The following is a 20,335-nucleotide window of genomic DNA, read 5'->3' as shown; positions in this document are numbered from 1 at the left end:
GCACCCTGCTCTGCACCTAATCGCCTGGCTATGCGGCCCCTCCTCTGAACAGCCACCTTGGGCCCCGTACAATCGCTCTGAGTCCCAGAGACCCGCCACACGCCTCTTCCTCCAGACAGCCGCCCAGTATTCCGGTGCGGTCACTAGGAGTCCAAGAAACTCACTGCGTGCCTCCACCTCCCACCAACCACCCGTAGGCCTGGGCAATCAATCACTCCGAGTCGAAGTGACCCTCCCTGTTCCTCCTCCTTCTCCAGATAACCCCCGGGGGTTCAGGAGCGGTCGCTCTGAGTGGCTCTGAATCCACGTGACCCGCTGCACGGGTCCTCTGGGCAACTGCCCAGAGCTCTGGTGCGGCCACTCAAGACCAAGCGACCCACCACGCTTCTCCTCCAGGCAGCCCCCCCTGTGTTCAGGAGCGGTCGCTTTAAGTCCAAACAACTCACCACTCGCCTTCTCCTCTGAGCAGCCGCCTGGAGTGCTAATGCAGTCACTGCGAGTCCAAACCACCCGCCGTGCTCCTCCTCCTCCTCCTCCTCCTCCTCCTCCTCCTCCTCCTCCTCCTCCTCCTCCTCCGGGCAGGCCCCAGGGTTCAGAAGTGGTCTGAGTCCAAACAGCTCGCCACGTAGCCCCTCCTCTGGCAACTGCCTGTAGCTCTGGTGTATTCACTCCGAATCCAAGCGGCCTCGCTCCTCTTCCTCCTCCTCGTCCTCAGGGCAGGCCCCGGGGTTCAGAAGCAGTTGTTCTGAGTCCAAACAGCTCGCTGCGCGGCTTCTCCTCTGGCAACCGCCTGTACCTCTGGTGCAGTCACTCCGAATCCAAGCGGCCACGTCCCTCCTCCTCCTCCTCAGGGCAGGCCCCGGTGTTCTGAGTCCACACAGCTCTCCTCGCCACTCCTCCCCTGGGCAGCCGCCAGAGCCCCAGTGGTTGTTCCGAGTCCCAGCGCTGTGCCGAGCGGCCTCCTTTACAGCGCTCCCAGTTGTCCGAGTTCACTGCTCCTGCGGGGAGAGGAGCGTCTCGCCGGCAGCTCTCCTTCACAAAGTTCCCTGCGTTCCGGGACCACTGTCCCATCCGGGACGCCTTCCCAATGGGTGAGAGTCACCCAGCTGCTTTGAGTTGGTCCCAAGTGTCTCAATATCTCCTCTTTTGAATCCTGAGTCCTGGAACACCAGCAGGGGCTCGCCGCCCACTTTTGGGAACTGCGCTGGTCAGAGAAGCAGGGCTTCACCACACGGTGGAGACCAGATGGGGCGCTGCGAGGATCCCCAGGGCCTTGTCGGGGACGTTAGCCTATTATCGTTTTTTTGAACTTGTTAAGAGTTGCTTTGTAGTCTAAGATGTGGTCTATTAATTTAGAGAAGGATCCATGTACTGCTGAGAAGAAAGTGTATTCAATCATTGATGGATGAAATACTCTATATATGTCTGTTAAGTCTGAATTATTGATTGTATTATTTAGTTCTGTGGTTTCTTTGTTTAGTTTTTGTTTGAAGAATCTATCCAGTGGTGACAGAGTTGTGTTATTCACCCAGTATTATTGTGTTGTGGTCTGCTTGATTCTCGAAATTGAGAAGGGTTCGTTTGATGTATGTAGATGCTCCATTTGGGGCGTTAGTATTTATGATTGTTATGTCTTATTGATGTATAATTCCTTTAAGCAGTATGAAATAATCTTCTTTGTCCCTTCCAATTAACTTTGGCTTAAAGTCCACTTTATCTGATGTATGTATAGAAACCCCTGCTTGTTTATGCAATCCATGAGCCTGACATGTTTTTTCCCATCCTTTCACCTTCTGTGTGTGGATGTCTTTGCTTAGCATGTTGTTGGGTCTTAGTTTTTATTCCAGTCTGCCAGTCTATATCTTTCTATTGATGAGTTTAGGCCATTTATGTCCAAGCTTATTATTGAGATATGATTTTATCCCCAGTCATCTTGGTTTATTTCTGGTTTTTAATTTGAATTAGTTTCTCTTTCTATTGACTATTCTTTTAGTGTAGTTCCTCTCTTTGGTTTTTACTTTTTTTTTTTTTTTGCATTTAATCTTCATGGAATATTTTGCTGAGAATGTTCTGTAGTAGTCTTGTGTTTGTGAATTCTTTCATCTTTTGTTTATCATGGAAGGGTTTTATTTCATCTTCAAATCTGAAGCTTAATTTTGCTGGGTGTGGTATTCTTGGTTGGCATTCATTTTCTCTCAGAACTTGGTATATATTATTCCAGGACCTCCAAGCTTTGAGGATGTGGCTGAGAAATCAGCTGAGATATGAATTGTTTTCCCTCTACATTTAATCTGACATTTTTCTCTGGCCACCTTTAAAATTCTATCCTTATTCTGTGTATTGGGCATCTTCATAATAATGTGACTTGGTGTGGGTCTGTTGTAATTTTGTGCATTTGGGGTCCTGTAAGCCTCCTAAATTTGTTTTTCTATTTCATTATTTATGTTTGGGAAATTTTCTGTATTATGTCATTGAAAAGATGGTGTATTCCATTAATTTGCATCTCCATGCCTTCATCTGTCCCGATAAATCTTAAATTTGTTCTTTTCACATTATCCCATATTTCTTAGAAGTTTTGTTCATGGTCTCTTAACTTCATGTCTCGTTGGTCACTTTCATTTTCAGTATTGTATATTTTTTCTTCATTGACTGAAATTCTGTCTTCCTAGTGGTCTAGTCTTTTGATGATGCTTTCCATTGAATTTTTATTTCATTTATTGATTCCTTCATTTCAAACATTTCTGCTTGATTTCTTTTCAGAATCTCTATCTCTTTACTGAAGTGATCTTTCACCTCCTGTATTTTCTCTCTGATTTTACTCCTTACATCATACTTTACTATACTGCCTCAGATCCACCCTGTGGATGTATAGTGTCCCTCAAGTTTTCCAGTACCTCACCTATGCTTTGCTTCATTATAAGTCATGGAGGAGAACTTGTTTCTTCAGATTCTTCTGATGGGTGTGCCAGGAAGTTGTGAAGTTTCTGCACCAATGTATTTAACTTGCTTTCACTTGAGGAAAGACCTGTAGTTTGCTGGTGGTAGTGAGCAACAGAAGGGTTGTATTGTAAAGTGGTAGAGGGAAGATTATCTTTATTGCAAATCTGCCCATAAAGTTGGGGAAACTCGATGTCTCATTAAAACTGGACTTCCCAAAAAGTAGTATATTAGGATCCTCGAAGACCTCCTACAATTTCGGATTCTCAGTCCCACAGACACCAAAACATAATAGTAGAGGGCACAAGCTTTGCCTTTTATGCGAGATTAGAAGAAACGTCCAATACCACAGGCTGCGGCCCACCCCCAACCCTAATAGGAGCCTTCCTATGAAATCAGAATATTGCTCCATTTGGCAGGTAGCTAGAACTAAGAAATAAACTTGGCTGTGATACTTCTTTAAATTATCCTCAGCATGATGAGTAGACTGGTCTCCCAAAGCAATAATGTCCTGCAAATGCTCTAAGGTCTTTAAGACCCCTCAAAACTTGAACAGTAGCTGTAGTTACTGTTCATGGGGCTCCAGAAAGCAGTTTCTATTGCCCTTTAATTTTGTATTTTCTCGAATACAAATCTTGAATTTTCCCAAATACAAATCTTTTTTCTCATAATTTTCTTAGAAGTATGTCATAGCTTTATAATTTTCCTTTTTAGATGGCTACATATTTAAATATATTTTTAATGTCCCAAATTAGGTTAAGAAAGGTATTCGTTACTCCTATTTTTAAAAATGTAAAGTTTTAGCCTTCTAGGTAAATGCAGAGGATTTAAAAAAATATTTTGGTAATTTATTAATTTAAATTAAGTGGTTAATTTTTATTATTAAAAATATAGTAAATATATTAAAATATATTATTTTATAATAATATATATTATTTAAGTAATATAATAAAAATATAGCAAATCCATATAGATAGAGTCCTCTGATTCTTGACAAAAGTGTCAAAAACATACATTGGAGAAAAAAATAGCCTTTTAAACAAATGGTGCTAGGAAAACTGGATATCCATATGTAGAAGAATTAAACTAGGTTCCTACCTCTCACCCTGCATAAAAATCAACTCAAAATAGATCAATAACCAAGAAATTAGCCAGCAACAGTGAAATTGCTAGAAGAAAATATAAGGGCAACACTTCAACACATTGAACACCAACTTCCTTAATAAGACTCCTAAAGCTCAAGAAACAAAACCATGAATCAAGTGGGATAGCATTCAATTAAAAAGCTTCTGCACAGTATAGGAAACAAGAGCTTGAGAGAGAGCCTACAGAATGGGAGAAAATCTTTGCCAGCTGCTCTTCCTACAGGGGATTAATACCAGAGCATAAAAAGAACTCAAAAAACTTAACGCCAAAAATACTAATAATGCTCTCAATCGATGAGCCAAAGATACATTTCTCAAAAGAAGAAATACAAATGGCCAACAAATATATGAAAAAATGCTCAACATCCTTAACAATCAGGGAGACACAAATCAAAACTACACTCAGATTTCATCTAACCCTATTTAGAATACAAATATTGACAATAATATTTGTGGAGGGAAATGTACACTCATACATTATTGGTCGGACTGCAAATTAGTACAACCACTTTGGAAAGCAGTATGGAGATTCCACAAAGACTAGGAATGGAACCACTATATCACCCAGCTATCCCACCCCTTTGTATTGATATAAAAGAACTAAATCAACACACTATAGCGATATATGCATGCCAATGTTTAGAGCAGCACAATCTACAATAGCCAAGTTATGGAACCAGCCTAGGTGCTTACCAATAGATGAATGGATGAATAAAATGTGGCATATAAAACAAATGGAGTCTACTCAGCCATAAAGAAATTAGGTCATTTTCTGGTTCTTTTAGTTCGCTTTTTCGTTGCTGTGACTAAAAGAACCAACCAGCACAATTGTAGAGGTGGAAAAGTTTATTTAGTGGCTCATGGTTTCTGAGGTCTCAATCCATGGACAGCAGGCTCCATTCCTTGGAGCTCGAGGTGACGTAGAAGATCAATACTGAAGAGTGTGGCAGAGGGAAGCAGCTCACATGATGATCAGAAAGCAGAGAGAGAGACTTCACTTGCCAGATATGAAATACATACCTCAAAGCCATACCTCAATGCCCCACCTCCTCCAGCTACCCCCACTTGCCTTCAGTTACTACTCAATTAATTCAATCAGGGGATTAATTCATGGGTTGGGTTAGGGCTCTTGTAACCCAGTCATTTCTTCTGTGTACCTTATTGCATTGTCTCACACGTGAACTTTTAGGGCATACCGCGTATCTAAACTGTAACACTGGTAAATGGATGGAACTGCAGAACATCATGCTAAGTCAAATAAGCCAAGACTCAGAAAATCAAAGGCTGAATGTTTTCTCTCATATGTGGAAGTGAGAGATAAATGAGGAATAAAAAGGGGGTTTTCCTCAAAAGCAGAAAGGAGATCAGTAGAGTAGAAGCAGGGGGACCAAAGGGGAAGAAGGAGGGAAATGAAAGGAGAAAAACTGGGGAATGAAGTTAATTAAATTGTTCTATGTGCATGTATGAATATATCACATTGCATTCCAATTTTATATATAACTACAATGTACCCATTAAAATAAATAAAATAAATAAATAAAAATAGAAGAAAGATCAATAGAGTAGAGAAAAGTAATCAGGGAGATAGGAGGGGAGAAAAAGAGCTACTACTAAGAATTAAAATGGAGAAAATTGTGTTCTGTACATTTATGAATATGTCACAACAAACCCTACTGGTATGTATAACCATGGCGTACCAAAAATAAATAAATTTAAAAATAATTTTGGTAATTTATTTATTTTGGTACTGGGGATTGAACCCAGGGCCTTGCAAATACTAGGCAAGCACTCAACCACTGAGCTATATCCCCATCCCCTGGTAATTTATTTAAAATATCTTTATTTTTCAAGCAGGTTTGAGTATTTCAGGCTTTTTGGTGGCAGTCCTATCCTTCACTAACATCTATTTCCTAGGTTATGAAACTCTATACATATAAGTATTTGATGCAAAGTATGACTTTAGAGAACTTAAAGTTCCTATAAATAATTGAAATACTATTACTTTTGTGGTAGCATCATTATTTTTGGTTTTGAAATTTTACTGTTTTACCTGTATGTATAGGCATCTGTGGGTCAGCCTGTTTTAAATATCATTTCAGTAAATAGGTTCAGAGTTTCCAAAGATGGACCCATGTATTAGCTTCTAGAAATAAGTCATCTGTCTCCAGGTTGTCAGGGCCAGTCTCCTTTATATCTCTAATAGGAGTACAAATAAGGAAGTGGAAGATGATGGTAAAGAGAAAGGAGAGGAATAAAATTTTCATCTTTTTCTCAAGACATTGTTTGGGTTTATAGTAACTTTGGAGGAATTTACCCAAGTAGCTTCTCCTCTCCCTCATTTTTTCCAATAGAAAAGAAGACATTTGAAAAAGAATTGGGGAACTTTATCATGGTGCACAAGATGAAAAGATTGGAGGAAGAATACTTACATCATTGTAACTTGAATAATGTGTTCTTATTGTATAATTGGTCAACTCTTAGAATAATCTCAAGGATAAGTTGTATCATTTATTTCCACAAGCCAATAGACCATCAACTGAAGTAGAATTTTTTTGTATTATTCAGATGTTTGCTGTGTTCTTTATATTTAAATCATTTCTCCTTCATAGCAATTTTTTTCTTACAACTAAAAAAAAATGTTGCATGATTTTATAAATAGGCCACAGAGCAGAGCAGAACTCATGGTACAGATATAAATAAAAACACTTTATGTTCAATTTTTGATTTATATTATATGTAAAAGGTACCTCCCATGGCAGAGCTTTTAATTTTAGTTGTATAAAAAAATTCTAAGCAGCAACTTGATTCACAGAATCATTCAGTGGCTGTTGATTAAATATTGTTAGACATTGTAGAGAGGGCTAGATGTGGAAGGAGAGTACAGAAATGCATATAAATGTTCTTTTCTGTTAGGAAGCATACTTTGAAATTAGGGAGATAATTATGTATAAAAATAACTAAGAATTCTTAGAACTGGAAGAACTACTTTAAACCCTAGAAGTTAGTTGAATCCAAAGTCCTTGGAGCTTGGTAATTATTGCCTGTAGCATTTGGCAGTGGGGCTTGAGATCAGGTTAAATGCATCTTCTAAACCAGTTTTATTAGCCTATTTTCTGTAGCAATACCGAAATACCTGAGTTTTGGTAAATTATTAAAAAAAAAAAAAAAGAGGTTTAGCTGGGCATGGTAGCACACACCTGTAATCCCAGCAACTCAGGAGGCTGAGGCAGGAGGATCACAAGTTTAAGGCCAGCCTCAGCAACTTACTGAGATCTTATCTCAAAATAAAAGGGCTATGAATATAATTCAGTGATAAAACACCCCTGAGTTTAATACCCAGTACCAAAAAAAGAAAAAGAAAAAGAAAGAAAAAAGAGCTTTATTTAGAGGCTAAAAGTCAAAGATCAGGTGGTTTCATCTATTTGACCTCTAATGAGGGTCCCCTTGGCTGCATCATAGCATTGTAGGTAGCATCATGGTAGGAGAGATCACTTGGCAGACAGGAAGCCAGAGATTCAGAGTACAAATGAACACTAAAATGAAAGAGGTAACACATAGAGTGATATATGGGAGAAGGGCACTGAGCTTCTATCTCCTCTCCTAGCAGGCCACCCTCTAGGAACTTTCGTATTCAGCTATTCAGAAGCCCTTAGAACTCTGTTCTTTAGGTTTTTGTAAGAAACTTAGTTACATCTGCATGATTGATTACATCATTGCCCATTGGTTTGTCAGTTCAACCTTCAGTCCTTTTCCCTTTTCCTGCTAGTTGGGTGGGGTGTAGAACTGAAAGTTCTAACCCTCTGATCATATGGTTGGTTCGCCTGACAACTGGCCCCCACCCCAAGGCTATCTAGGAGCCTCCAGCCCCCTGTCAACTCATTAGCATACAAAATACACTCTTACCACTCTGGAGTTTCCAAGGATTTTAGGACTTTCAAGTCAGGAATGGGACACAGACTTTTTTTTTTTGCTGCTGTGGCTTAAAGGACCCAACTAGAACAACTATAGAGGAGGAAGAGTTTATTTGAGGGCTCATGGTTTCAAAGGTTCATAGAAGGCCAGCTCTGTTCCTTAGGGCTCATGAGGCAGAACATCATGGAGGAAGAGTGTGGCAGAGGGAACCAGCTCACATGATAATCAGGAAGCAGAGAATCCACTTGCCAGATACAAATATATACCTCATAGCCATGCCCCCAATGAACCACTTCCTCCACCCACACCCCACCTGCCTCCAGTTACCACTCGGTTGATCCTATCAGGAATTAATTCACAGAGTAGGTTAATGCTGTCACCCCATTGTTTCTCCTCTAAACCTTCTTGCATTGTCTCACACATGAGCTTTTGGGGGACACCACATCTAAACCATAACACAGATGTGTGTGTGTGTGTGTGTGTGTGTGTGTGTGTGTGTGTGTGAGAGAGAGAGAGAGAGAGAGATGTCATAAGGACAAATGAAAAAATAATTATTCTAATGTCATTTGAATCACTTTTTACAAGTTATGGGACTGCATTGTATTTGGATCCAGAAGTGTTGTATCTCAAACACTTCCAAGGAAAATCAAGATCCTGAGTTACTGTGTAAAAGGGGCATCTAATGGAAAGCCTCTTTTTCAGACTCAAGTCCTAACTGCTTGCCTCATTCCATTTTCCTCAGTTTCCATGGACGCTGGCTTTTGTTTTCCTAAGGTTTTTTTTTTGATTGACACATAATTGTACATATTTATAGGGCACAATATAATGTTTTAATACAGGTATACATTATATAATAATCATCAGAATAATAAACATTCATGACCTTTTTAAACATTTATCATTGCTTTGTGGTAAAAACATTCAAAATCCTCTCTTCTAGTTATTTTGAAATATATATTCAATATATTATTGATAACTGTAGCCTCCCTACTGTGTGCCAATTAGACAGGAGTACAAAATTCTGACTTTTCTCCTCTTCCTCCTCCTTTCTCCCTTTTTGTTTGGTCCTCCTCCAGATTTGATGCATATATTTGGCTTGGTAGCTACATGCTGGATTCTCTGTAGCAGTGCTATTTCTGTATTCATAGGGCATCTGGACTACCTTGGTAACTTCAGTTCTAGGCTGACTGAGTCTTTCCTGCTGGGATCCTTTGTGACTGGAGCATGAGGGGGAACTGAGAAGGTTTTACCAGAGGTGGGGTTACCATGAAGCTAATGAAACTTCAGCCTAGTGTTACGTGTGTAAGCAAAAATAACCAACACGGTTTCAACACCATTATGGAAACACAAATAACTGGGACGAAAGTAGACCTCAAACGAATCAGCAAGCTTTCCTTTATTCTGCTCTGCAGTGGAGTCAATCAGGCATTCTAAGGGCTCATTTTCTTGGTAGAAAAATGGCTGGCAATTACAGAGGAGCTCTGAGTTTTATCGTTTACAATGCGGGTGGTTTAATTATTGGAAACTGAAGCAGGATGTGTCAGTTTGGACAGTCAGGAAAAAAGCTGTAAAAAGGCAGGAACTCATTGTCACTGAGAACAGCTCAGAACTCGGTGTTCACTGCTTTTCTTCTTCCTCTGGGACCCATTGTTACCCATTGCTTTTCTTCTCCCAGGACTCATGGGCAGTGGGAAAGGGTAGAAGCCCAGTGTTTCAGAATCCACCTCCTCCCTTCAGGACCCATTGTGGTTGGGAAGGGATGAATGTTTGCTTTTGGTGGAGATGCTGGGGATGAACCTGGAAAGGGATGAAAGTTTGCTATTTTTCCCCCCCTTGGGGCCCATTGTTACTGGGAAAGGATTTACTGGTAGAGGTTTAATGTTTGACTAATTTCCCTTCCTCCTCCTGAGCCACATCATCTTTCTGTTTTTCCCAGGGGCTGTCTTGTAGGAATATTATTTTCCATAACCCTTCACCATATTCACATGAGATCCTGTGAGATCTTGGGAGTTGGGTAATGTTCTAGGTGGAGAGAGGAAGCCAGGTTGCAGTTAGGAAGCACTTCTGTTATTCAGGAATTCTTAGAGGACTTGAATCTCTAAAGTTCTGGCACTGTATGGTGATTTTTTTTTTCACTTTGTAAATAAATAACAGGTGGTCCCTACTTAAGAGACTTAAGGTAGTTTCACTTAACAGTGATGGGAAAGCAGTACACATTCAGTAGAAACTACTTTGGATTTTGGAATTTCATCTTTTCCCTGACTAGCTGTGTATGGTCTCTTGTGATGTTGGGCAGCCGCAGCAAGCCCCTGCTCCCAGTTAGCCATGCATCATGAAGACAACCACTACCCCAGAATGTACTATGTTGCTAATCTATTGTGGTTGGCAAGTTAGGTATGAAATGCATTTTTCACTGATGATATTTTCAATTTATGATGGAGTTGCAACCTGATCAAGGAGCATCTATATTGACTTCTTTATCTAATTTTGCATTATTCATAATTTTGTGTTTTTATTCTAAGCGAGAACTATTCAAATTGTACATGCTTCAAGCCACACAAAATCTGGATATACCACTGGGTTTTATTAATATGTGAGATCCTGATTATTTCTTTACACTTAGTAAAATGTAATTTCTACAAGTAAACAAACTCTTAAGGAAAATCTAGAGAAGCCCCAAATCATTGTAAAATCAATGCTTTTGGTGGCTCTTTTACAAGAACAATGGAACTTTTTGGCAGTCAGTATATTTCAGTATTAGTATTAGTGAATGCCATAAAACTGAAACTCACATACTGACTTTAGTTAAGTCCCAAGTCCAATTTCAATCAGCAAGCCTTTATGGAAAGCCCACTGTGTGATGAAGGTGTTGGACTAGGTTCTTTTCTAAAATAGTTAAAATTCATTTTAAGAGTAATTTGAAATGAATTGCCTTAACAATGAAGTATTTTTAGTTACTTGGAACCTTAGTTGTCTGAAACCAGGTAACATGATATATATGGTTAAATGCCAGGGAAAAACAATGTTAAAGAGTTGGCACCAGTCATCTGGTATTCTCTGAGACAAACTTGTTTATCTGCCAGTGCTTGTGAGAATATAAAATGAAAAGTGTTTTCTAGTCTCCCCCCCCCCCCCCAGTACTGGGGATCCAACCCAGGGCTTAACCCCCAACCCATCCTGTATCTTTTTTTGGAGATAGTTTCATAGACGGTGGTTATAGGTAACTTTGGGCTGATCATTTTTTAAACCAAAGAACCCTATATTGAATATATTGATATATATATACATATATATATATATTGCTTATCATTTCATCATTCTCTTATAATATGTCATTTTATCAGTATCAGGTACATACATTTGTGAAATAGCATAGGATTACTAAAAGACAAATCAATATGTAGTGTCAGATACTGGTAAATATTTGAAGAAAAGCAATGTCAGGGAAGGAGAGAGATCAGTGGTAATGGAGTTGCTGTTTTAAAAAGGCTGACCTGGTTTTCTTGCTATTCCTTGTTTGTGCCTGTCCCCATCTTGGGACTCTTACTTGCTGGGGCTTCTGACTAGAATGCTTTTCTTTATCTGTCTGCCTTAGTTGCTTTGTCACTTCATTTGTGGCTCTGGTCACCCTGTCTATGGTAGCACCCTCCACCATTCTGTCCTTTCTCCCTACTGTACAAGTTTTCTTCATCATCTGACCTTGGGGACCAAAGAGATTCAAGGAAATTCTTTGGTAAATCCTTCCCTATCTGAACTCTTATCACTTTCTATCTGAATTTCAAGAATTGAAGAACTTACTAAAACCCTTCTTTTTTGATCTGGATATCCAAAACAGGAGCCAGATAACTCTATAGTGAGGGATGCTTATAGTTTTCTTCGTAACACATATTGCTCTGATTTCTTCATATCTCCCTTAATAAAATGTCAGAACCTTGGTAGTTAGAACTTTATTTTGTTCCTTGCTCTATCTCCATCACCTGGAATAATGCCTGGCACCTAATGGATTCTCAATAAATATGTGTTAAATAAGTATATTAATATATGAACAAATCTGTTGATCTAATCTCATCCAAGCTTTTTATCAAAAAATGATTAATGTAGAAAAGGCATATTGCACATTAAGTCTTACAAAACAGAATATGAAATTACATACATAGTTACTACTTAGGTTAAAAGAATTCAAACCTTTGTGTATGTTCGTTTATTCATTCATTGCCTTGGGGGAAAACTTAGTTAGCATCTCCTGTGTGTTCATTCCTTTCTGAGGTGTTCTAACTCAGTTTAGTTTTATAGGAAGATATGAAAAAACAGTAGAATGACACCCTTCTCTTTCTCTGCTCTCCAGCCATATCGATCTCTCAATTTCTCAGTTAAGCACATTTTACTGTTTTCACAGCGCTTCTTGTTTTTATGAAACTGATACTTATATGTTTATTTGGATGATTATCTGCTTTATATCCAACTCTCTTAATCTTTCAAGATCTGAAAACAGGTACCATGATACCATTTAATTATGAATACTCAGTGCTTAATATGTAGAAGGTGCTTAAACATTTCCTGGACAAATAAATGAGTGACTAAGTGAAGTACATGGTAGGAATACTGTGTCTAATCTAGTGGGAGTCGAGGGCGATTTCCCTGAGGAAGTGAATTTTAAACTAGGATCTGAAGAATGAGGGGGAATTAAGAAGATAAGACAGAGTATTTTGGAACTTAAACTCAGACTTTATCCTAAAAGCTGGAAAAGAGTTTTAAGCAAAAAAGCACAACTAGACTTGCATTTTTATGCGGTCTGTTTTTCTCTGTTGCTAGGGACAAACTGGAAGGGCAAGGCTGGAGCAGAGAGAATGTCTGGGAAGCTTTAATAGTAATAGGTGGTGGTGACCTCCCTTGGTTCCTTGGAGTTGGAGAAAGAGAAATGAGGATACATTTGAGAGATTTTAGCAGACAGGGTAACTGACTGGGGTAAAGAAGGAAAGGGAAACCTTGAGTATGATTCCAAGTTTCTACTTGAGCCTCAACTGAAAGGATCCTAGGACCTTTCAAGAGATTAAAAACTCAGAGGGAAGAACTATCTGAAGAGAAAAGAGCACAAGATACCCTTGAGAACTAACTAGATTGAGACTGAGCATTACAGACTTGTATAATTGCTGAATTTCTTTTTAAAAAATGCCTAGAAAAAAATAATCAATGTAAATAGTATTGGGATGGTAGTTATATTTAATTTTTTTCTTCTTATTAAATTTTGGTCTTCATTATTAGTATGCCTTATTTTTATGAAGGAAAAATAATAAATTTAGAAAATGTATGTTTGCATAGGAAGTGCTGTACCAACAAAGAACAGCAATAAAATCCTAAGGGCAAAAAACTAAGACCTTTTAGACAAAATATTGGATTATACCCAGCGAAAATGAATGATTTGTCCTGATTAGGAGACCATCGTGAACTGGGGTTGCCATTAGTGTCTGGACATTTAAGCTTAATCATTCAAAGATCTACCAGAGGCAGTGGCTGTTATGTATTCATCTGTGTGTCCTTAACCCTCAGTGCCTGACATCTAGTGAGGACTCAGTTGACAACTTTTATTTTAGATTTCTTATTAGCACATTCATTTTGTTTACACTCACTGTTTCCACTGGAATAGCTATACAATGATGTTATTTGTGTCATTTTTATTTTTAGGTAGATTGGGGTCAACTGGATTATTTAGTTGTTGATATGCCACCGGGAACGGGAGATGTGCAGTTATCTGTTTCACAGAATATTCCCATTTCAGGTAAATCTAAATCTTAAAAGTTTAAAGTAATTTATGCTTCCTTTGATGTGTTGATGTTGCCATAGAGAAAAATAAACTGTGACAGGCAAACATTTTTATGTCTTAAAAAGAACTTATAAAGTTTCTACTAGAGATCAGAAGCATAAATTGAGTTTTTCAGATTATCAGAATAAGTATAGTTACAAAAACATAAAGACACTTTGAAAGGTGGTGATATAATTCTATGTTCCAGAAAAGCAGGCACTTAAGTATATTTAGGTATAAAAATTATAAACTTGACTGGTTTAGTGCAGTCCAGCACTGACAGCACTAGGGTACTTGGTAGGCACTTGGTAAATATCAAACAAGTACCAAATGAGAGTAAATATTATGAAATTTGTCTTTTTTGTAAATACAATTATAAGAGAATTTTATATTCTGCTATTTATTTAATGTTAAAGTCAAGAGAGCAACAAACTTAGGAGCTTATCAAATACATAATACTTATTATAGATTTTTTATTATATAGAATTTAAATATTAGTAGTTACCCTTCATATTGAACCTGTTTCTAAAGATTTCCCCAAATTTCACAGTTATAGTTGCATATATAAATGAACTTCTGGAAAGACAGTAAAAATGTCTTTGCCAATCAGTTATTTACTGGTTCTCCAAGTCATTTCATTGATATTTAATTATTAAAGCCATGTTATCTAAATTTTTGACAAGATACACATTTTATTTGGAAAATCAGTACAACCTCATTAATATGGATATTTTAAATGTTTTAACACATTGGTAACCTTAATGGAATTTGACACGTTTTCTTTGGTGAGGCAGGCCATTAAGTATGAGATGGGAGTAAACTGATGTGAAAATAATTCATCTTTTTTGCAATCACTGGATGGTGCAAAAGCTCTATCTAAATGTGTGGTATTTTTAGAAACTACTTGAATACTTTAAAAGAACTTTTTAGGAAGGGGTAGTGAAATAGCATCAGTTAGAAGGAGTCTTGGTGTCATTGCATTTCTCCAAGCCCTGATGAGAATGGAATTGTTTTATATTTGGAAAAAGACATTCTTTTAGAAAATTCATGCAGGCAGACCTGTATAAGCAAAAAGATCCTCTTTCTAAATGCTAATTAGCAGCTCTTTATATGTGTTCCATTTTGTTCCATGGATTGGATGACAAGCTCATTGTAAGAAGAAATTCTGAAGAAAAATAATAATTCTTATTTGTGTGAAAAGTATTGTATAGCAACAATAGAGGTAAATGTGTTGACAGCAGTATTAGTGGCTAATGATTTAAGTTTGAGTTTACATAGACTATTGAACTGTTACATATTACAAGTATAGATCAGAATGATACCCAGTGGTTGCAGTAATTGCTGGAGGGAAAGGAATTAGGATAAAAGATGAGAAATAACCAATTATAGTCTTTAGATTTGCTCTTATCTTATTGAACTTGCCAAGAGGAGAAGGCAGTTTTTAGCACAGGCTTTATTATTTTTCTTACTTTCTTCTTCTTCTTTCTTGGTTAGTGATACAGTTTACTAGCTTTTTTTGCTTCTTTCTTTAGCTCGTGTATTAGTTGTTGCCTATTCTGAATTGGATAGATTCCAAGACTGACTTCTATGGGTCTGTGTCTTCAAGGCATGCTGATATACTCTTAGGAATCATTGATCACTCAATTGCTTTTCCATAATAATAAGATTAATATTTCTTCAAAAAGTATTATAATTTCCTAGAATGTTTTAGAAATATGTGAACTGTTCTAGTATTCAACTTCTAATAGATATTACCTTAAATATTTTTCTTTCTTTATTCAACTGAAATCTTCTGAGTTACTATCTGAAGACTGTCTTAGTTTGATTTTAACTCTTGGAATTAAGTGAAGATTATTTTTCCAAGGATTGGAGTTTTAGCAATTTACTTGTATTAAAGTGCATATTAGTCAAGATCCTAGCAGGAAAAAAGAATTCATTTAATGAAGGGGTTAGTTGCAGAGGGCAATATTAGGACAGCATTAAGAGAACCATCAAGAGATGCTGAAGTATCCAAGGACTAGGACAGTAGGAACTTGTTACTGCCCCACCACCTGAAGAGGCAAAGGAGTAAACTGTGTTAGTAGAGGCTGGAGATTTCTTAGAACTCAGGGAAAAGGACTGCCTGGTGGAAGCTATGGTCACTCTTAGAACTACAGCAAGGTTGGAGGGAGTAGCATGCGAGGTATGTAATGATATTTCACCCTTTATTCCCTCCCGTAGTCTCTTCCTTCTACTGGTTCCTCCAGGTGGCAGATCCCCATTTGGAGCCAGAGAACAAGGAAACTCAGGTGATACAGTCCACAGAGATCAGCTACCAGGGCACTGGTCAGGACACAGAGGGGTGGAAAAAATGGATCTGGGCGGAGCCTTGAAGCAGGGCTTGTAAGAAGAAGGAGTTTATCCAGTAGAATAACTAACATAGCTTCTCATCTTCATAGTCATCATTTCACTATAAATCAGCGACCTGAGATAGATGAAATACAAAGCAAGGGAGTGAGAAGTAAGAGATCAAAGAGTTTATTCTGATAGGATAGAATTAGGGTAAAATATTCTTCATTTTATAAGTAAAAATTGATACAGAAATGAAACTTTTGGAAATTTTTCTTATAATAGAAGGGACAGAGACTGAGCAAGCTTATAGTGGAGCCATCATGGTCCCTGCTTTGTTCTCTCTTTTTCTTCCAGGGAATGGCAAAAGTGATATAGAAAACAGCCAGGCAGTCCTACTGTCCCAGTAGTCCACAGTGTGGGTTCTATTTTGATTTCTTATCTCCTGGAGAGGAAAAAGCTGCTGTGTATGCCAGAGTATTCAACTAATTAATATGCTGAATATCTATGGGCTCCAGAAAAGCTGCCCTAACATCTGGTGTTATATTATGATAATGAGGTGATTTCCTTTCTTCCCTCAGACCTTTCCTGTCTGGGCCCTCTAGTTAGAAGGAAAGCCAGAGGCCCTTTTTCTACTTGTTCTTTTAAATGAGATGGCATAGGAATTTTACTTTACTTTATTTTATTTTATTTTAAGCATACTAAGCAGGTTTTATTTAAAAGTAATAATACATACTTCTCCTGGGAGGGAGAAGGGGGCCATGTCTGATGTTCTAAAATCCCAAGAAGTAAGCCCACCCTACATCTTTTATAGGTTAAAGTCTCTTTTGTTCTCCAGTTCTCTCCCCCCTTATCTCTCATTCCTGCCTACAGTGACTAGGCCCAGTTTTGCATAAAGTGAGAAGTGATGGGCAGAAGGAGGGCCAAGGTGATTCAGCCGGGCAAGGGCCCAGGGGGCATTAATTAGCAGCTGCATGCTTGCAGTCCTTGATAAAGGCAGGTAAATTTGGTAATCAATGATCTCTGGAGATCCTTGACATTCCATTCTTCCAGAGTAGTATCCAACTTCCAGAGGCAGGTGGCTTTCATGGCTTCATTTCCTCGATTTGACCTGATCCCCTATTTCTACACTAACTGCCTGTCCTTAATTCTGGCTTCATTCCCCCCTTTTGTTTTAGGAACTCCTTACTGCTGTAAGGAAAAGGGAGCGCCAACCATTCTGGCTGCTTCGAAGCTGGAAGGGAGCAAGTGAGGGGCAAGCAGTTTGGAGTTCCCTTTTAAAAATTGGGTCAATCAAGGGATCCAAGGTAGAAGTCTGGTTGGGGAAGAACAGGTTGTAAAGTCATCTGGGGGTGGGTGCTTCTCGGCATAAATCTTGGTGGGACCTCCAAATCTGATACCGCCATTTACCGGTGATGAGTTCTGCTCCCTCTAATGTTGAAGTTTGAACACTAGAGAAGCATGCCAAGGCAAGCATACTAAGCAGGTTTTATTTAAAAGTAATAATACAGATCTCTCCCGGGAGGGAGAAGGGGGCCATGGCTGATGTTCTAAAATCCCCAGGAATTTTAAATTAAGCCTCTTGAATATTTCAATCATTGCTAAAGTTATGGCTTGTGAAAGGTGTTGGGCCTGTTGCCACAGCGATTGAACTCCATTTACTCATCAAAAATTCTTGAGAAAAAACCACACACGTTCAACCTGGTATTTTCCTCTCCATCAGTAGTTTACCTGGCTTAATCAAGTGTCTATTCTATGATGACACTGTGCAAATTTAGACAGTGGTTTTTGTGATGTGAAAACCTATCCTCATGTGGGATTGAGGGATCAGAAACTTATTGGTGATGTGTTAAATAAGTGAATGGCAGAAGGCCTCTGCTTGAAATAGTTCCTTTTTTATAATTTACTCTTTCAAAGCAAAAAGGAACAAAAACATTTGCCTACTTTGAATTTTTGTGTTATATTTTCCTTATAATTTTACAATTTATGACAACTCCCACCATAAAACTGGAAACATGCTTGCATCTTAAAAATAGAAGAATTAAGTCATAGCTTTTCCTAGTATTTGGGGATATTAAATCTTCATTTGTGTTTTTAGTTTCCCGATTGAAACATTAAAAGAGACAATTTTGGACTTCTTTCAGGTACACTGTCTTTCTGTGCAAATGTTGGATGCAATTATAATTAATGGATACTTGGCAAGAACTATATGATGTAGACAGAGTTATTGTTTTATTTATCAAATTATAAAAATTTTTCCAAAATAAATTTGCTTTGTTGTTACACAAATTATAATTAACCATTAAAGACTAGCAACTGTATTGCACAATTTTATCTTTTAGGTCATTCCTGGTATTTCATTCTGAAGTTTCAGTCTTTGTTAGAATTGGAATAAAATTTATAAAATTAAATATAACATAATTGACTAATAAACAACAGTTACAGTCAACTACAGTTACTGTCAACCATAGTTAAAAAGAAACTCTTTAGGGCCCTTGTACTTGGCTGAACATACTTAACAGGTAGAAATTACAGTATATCAATAATCAGTTCAAAGAAGTAGCCTGAGAATTAATAACTTCTGAACTATGACATTAAAAGGCCCAGACTTTATAAGCATTTCCTCTTGATCTCTATATTCAGCTTTGAGAATCCCTTGTCTAAGCCAAGCATCTGTTTGAATTCCTTGAATTCCTAACAGGTGATCCTCTAGCCTGTGTTTAGATAGCATCTGAGATCATTCTGTTTTGCTGAATTTCTGAGCATTTCCTTCTTGACAAGCTCGACAGCTAAAATTCCTTAAATTTTTTAAAGTTCAGTGAGTAGTATAATTGCCAGTGTGTCATTGGGTTCATTTTAAAAACTACTTTTAAATTCATCCAACATTGGATAAGGTAAAGTCCCATGATCTAAAAAGCTTTTGCACTTGGACATTGATGTTAGAAATTTGATCAGAATCTGAAGCATAACTTGAAGAATGTTCTTCACATCTTAAGTACAACAGTATTTGGATATGGACTAAGACCTTCCCATATAAAGTCTCAGACTCTACTCCTCTCTTTTCTGAAATGTTCCTGGGTAAATAAAGTTAGTGTAAACAAAGTAGAAATTCTCTCTGGAGCTTCTTATATCCACACATAAGGATACAACAAAAAATGGTTACAAAAAGTGTTGAGTAGGGCATGGTGGTGCATGCCTGTAATCCCAGCTATGGGGAGGCTGTTGCAGGAGGATACAAGTTCGAAGCCAGCCTGGGCAATTTGGCTAGACTCTGTCTCAGAAGGAACATGTTCCATTATTAAACAAGCATCCTTTAGTAGTGGCTTACTGCAGTCACAGGCAGGCTGAACTACATGTGCTTATAACAGAATTCAAAATTCAGAATAGCATATCTTAGAGTTCAACATGAACAGGTGTTCAGAAGAACAAAAGATCTTTCTGAGTTGTAGAGACATATGTGTACAAGTAGGTTCCCCAAGGTGTTTGCTGATCGGCATAAGGATGGATACAAGACTAGAAAGAAGCCAGGATTTTATCTTAACTTTATTGGAGGCTTCAGAAGAGGGAAGGGGAATGGAATGAGAGGGAGAGAGAAACATAGAGAAAGCTATCTGTTTCCATCCTATATTCCTGAAAATCTGTGAAAGCCTCATTTGGCCCCAGTGTTTCCTAATTGATTTCAGCCTGGGTAGCCTGGTTAATTCTTCATGATATCATTAAGGTGAAGTGACTGAAAGCCCATTACTTGTTGAATCTATTATATTGAAGAACCAGTCTTTATCTCTAAACAGTATATATGTATCCAGATTCCTCTAATGAACTTGAATTCTTAATTAAAGTTCCAAAGTACAACATGTTCTTATTCGTCGGTAACTCTCAAATACTGTGGTTTTTACTAATTACTGTGTTTGATAAATATTTTTTGGCAGCAATTAGTAATTAATTAATTAGTGTATATTTGTTCAATATAATTTATTTCTGAGGTGAGCAAAATAATGATTGATTTTTTTTCCCCCAGATACTGGGGATTTAACCAAGGGCACTTACTGCTAAGCCACATCCCCAGTCCTTTATTTTTTTAAATTTTGAGATAGGGTCTTGCTAAGTTGCTTAGGACCTCAATAAGTTGCTGAGACTGGCCTTGAACTTGTGAGCCTAAATTAATACAAACATATCCCCTTTGTGACTGTAGTCAGTTTTTAACTCTGTTGGA

At 38.0% G+C, this 20,335-nt stretch overlaps 1 protein-coding gene across 2 annotated transcripts in view; it reads left to right on the top strand.

Moving 5' to 3' along the window:
* The window catches only part of NUBPL (NUBP iron-sulfur cluster assembly factor, mitochondrial), a 278,977-nt gene that overhangs the window by 194,805 nt on the left and 63,837 nt on the right, over window positions 1–20,335 (top strand). For both annotated transcript variants that reach the window (XR_013761865.1, XM_079127236.1), the window contains exon 7: window positions 13,677–13,770. Coding sequence is in view for 1 of the 2 variants with exons in the window: in XM_079127236.1 (XP_078983362.1) it covers window positions 13,677–13,770 (94 nt within the window). In the remaining variant the exon portion in view is untranslated. The remainder of the gene's footprint in view (window positions 1–13,676; window positions 13,771–20,335) is intronic.

This window comes from Sciurus vulgaris, assembly GCF_902686455.1.
Source record: "Sciurus vulgaris genome assembly, chromosome: 2".
Classification (NCBI taxonomy): domain Eukaryota; kingdom Metazoa; phylum Chordata; class Mammalia; order Rodentia; family Sciuridae; genus Sciurus; species Sciurus vulgaris.
This window is presented reverse-complemented; position numbering and strand designations above follow the sequence as displayed.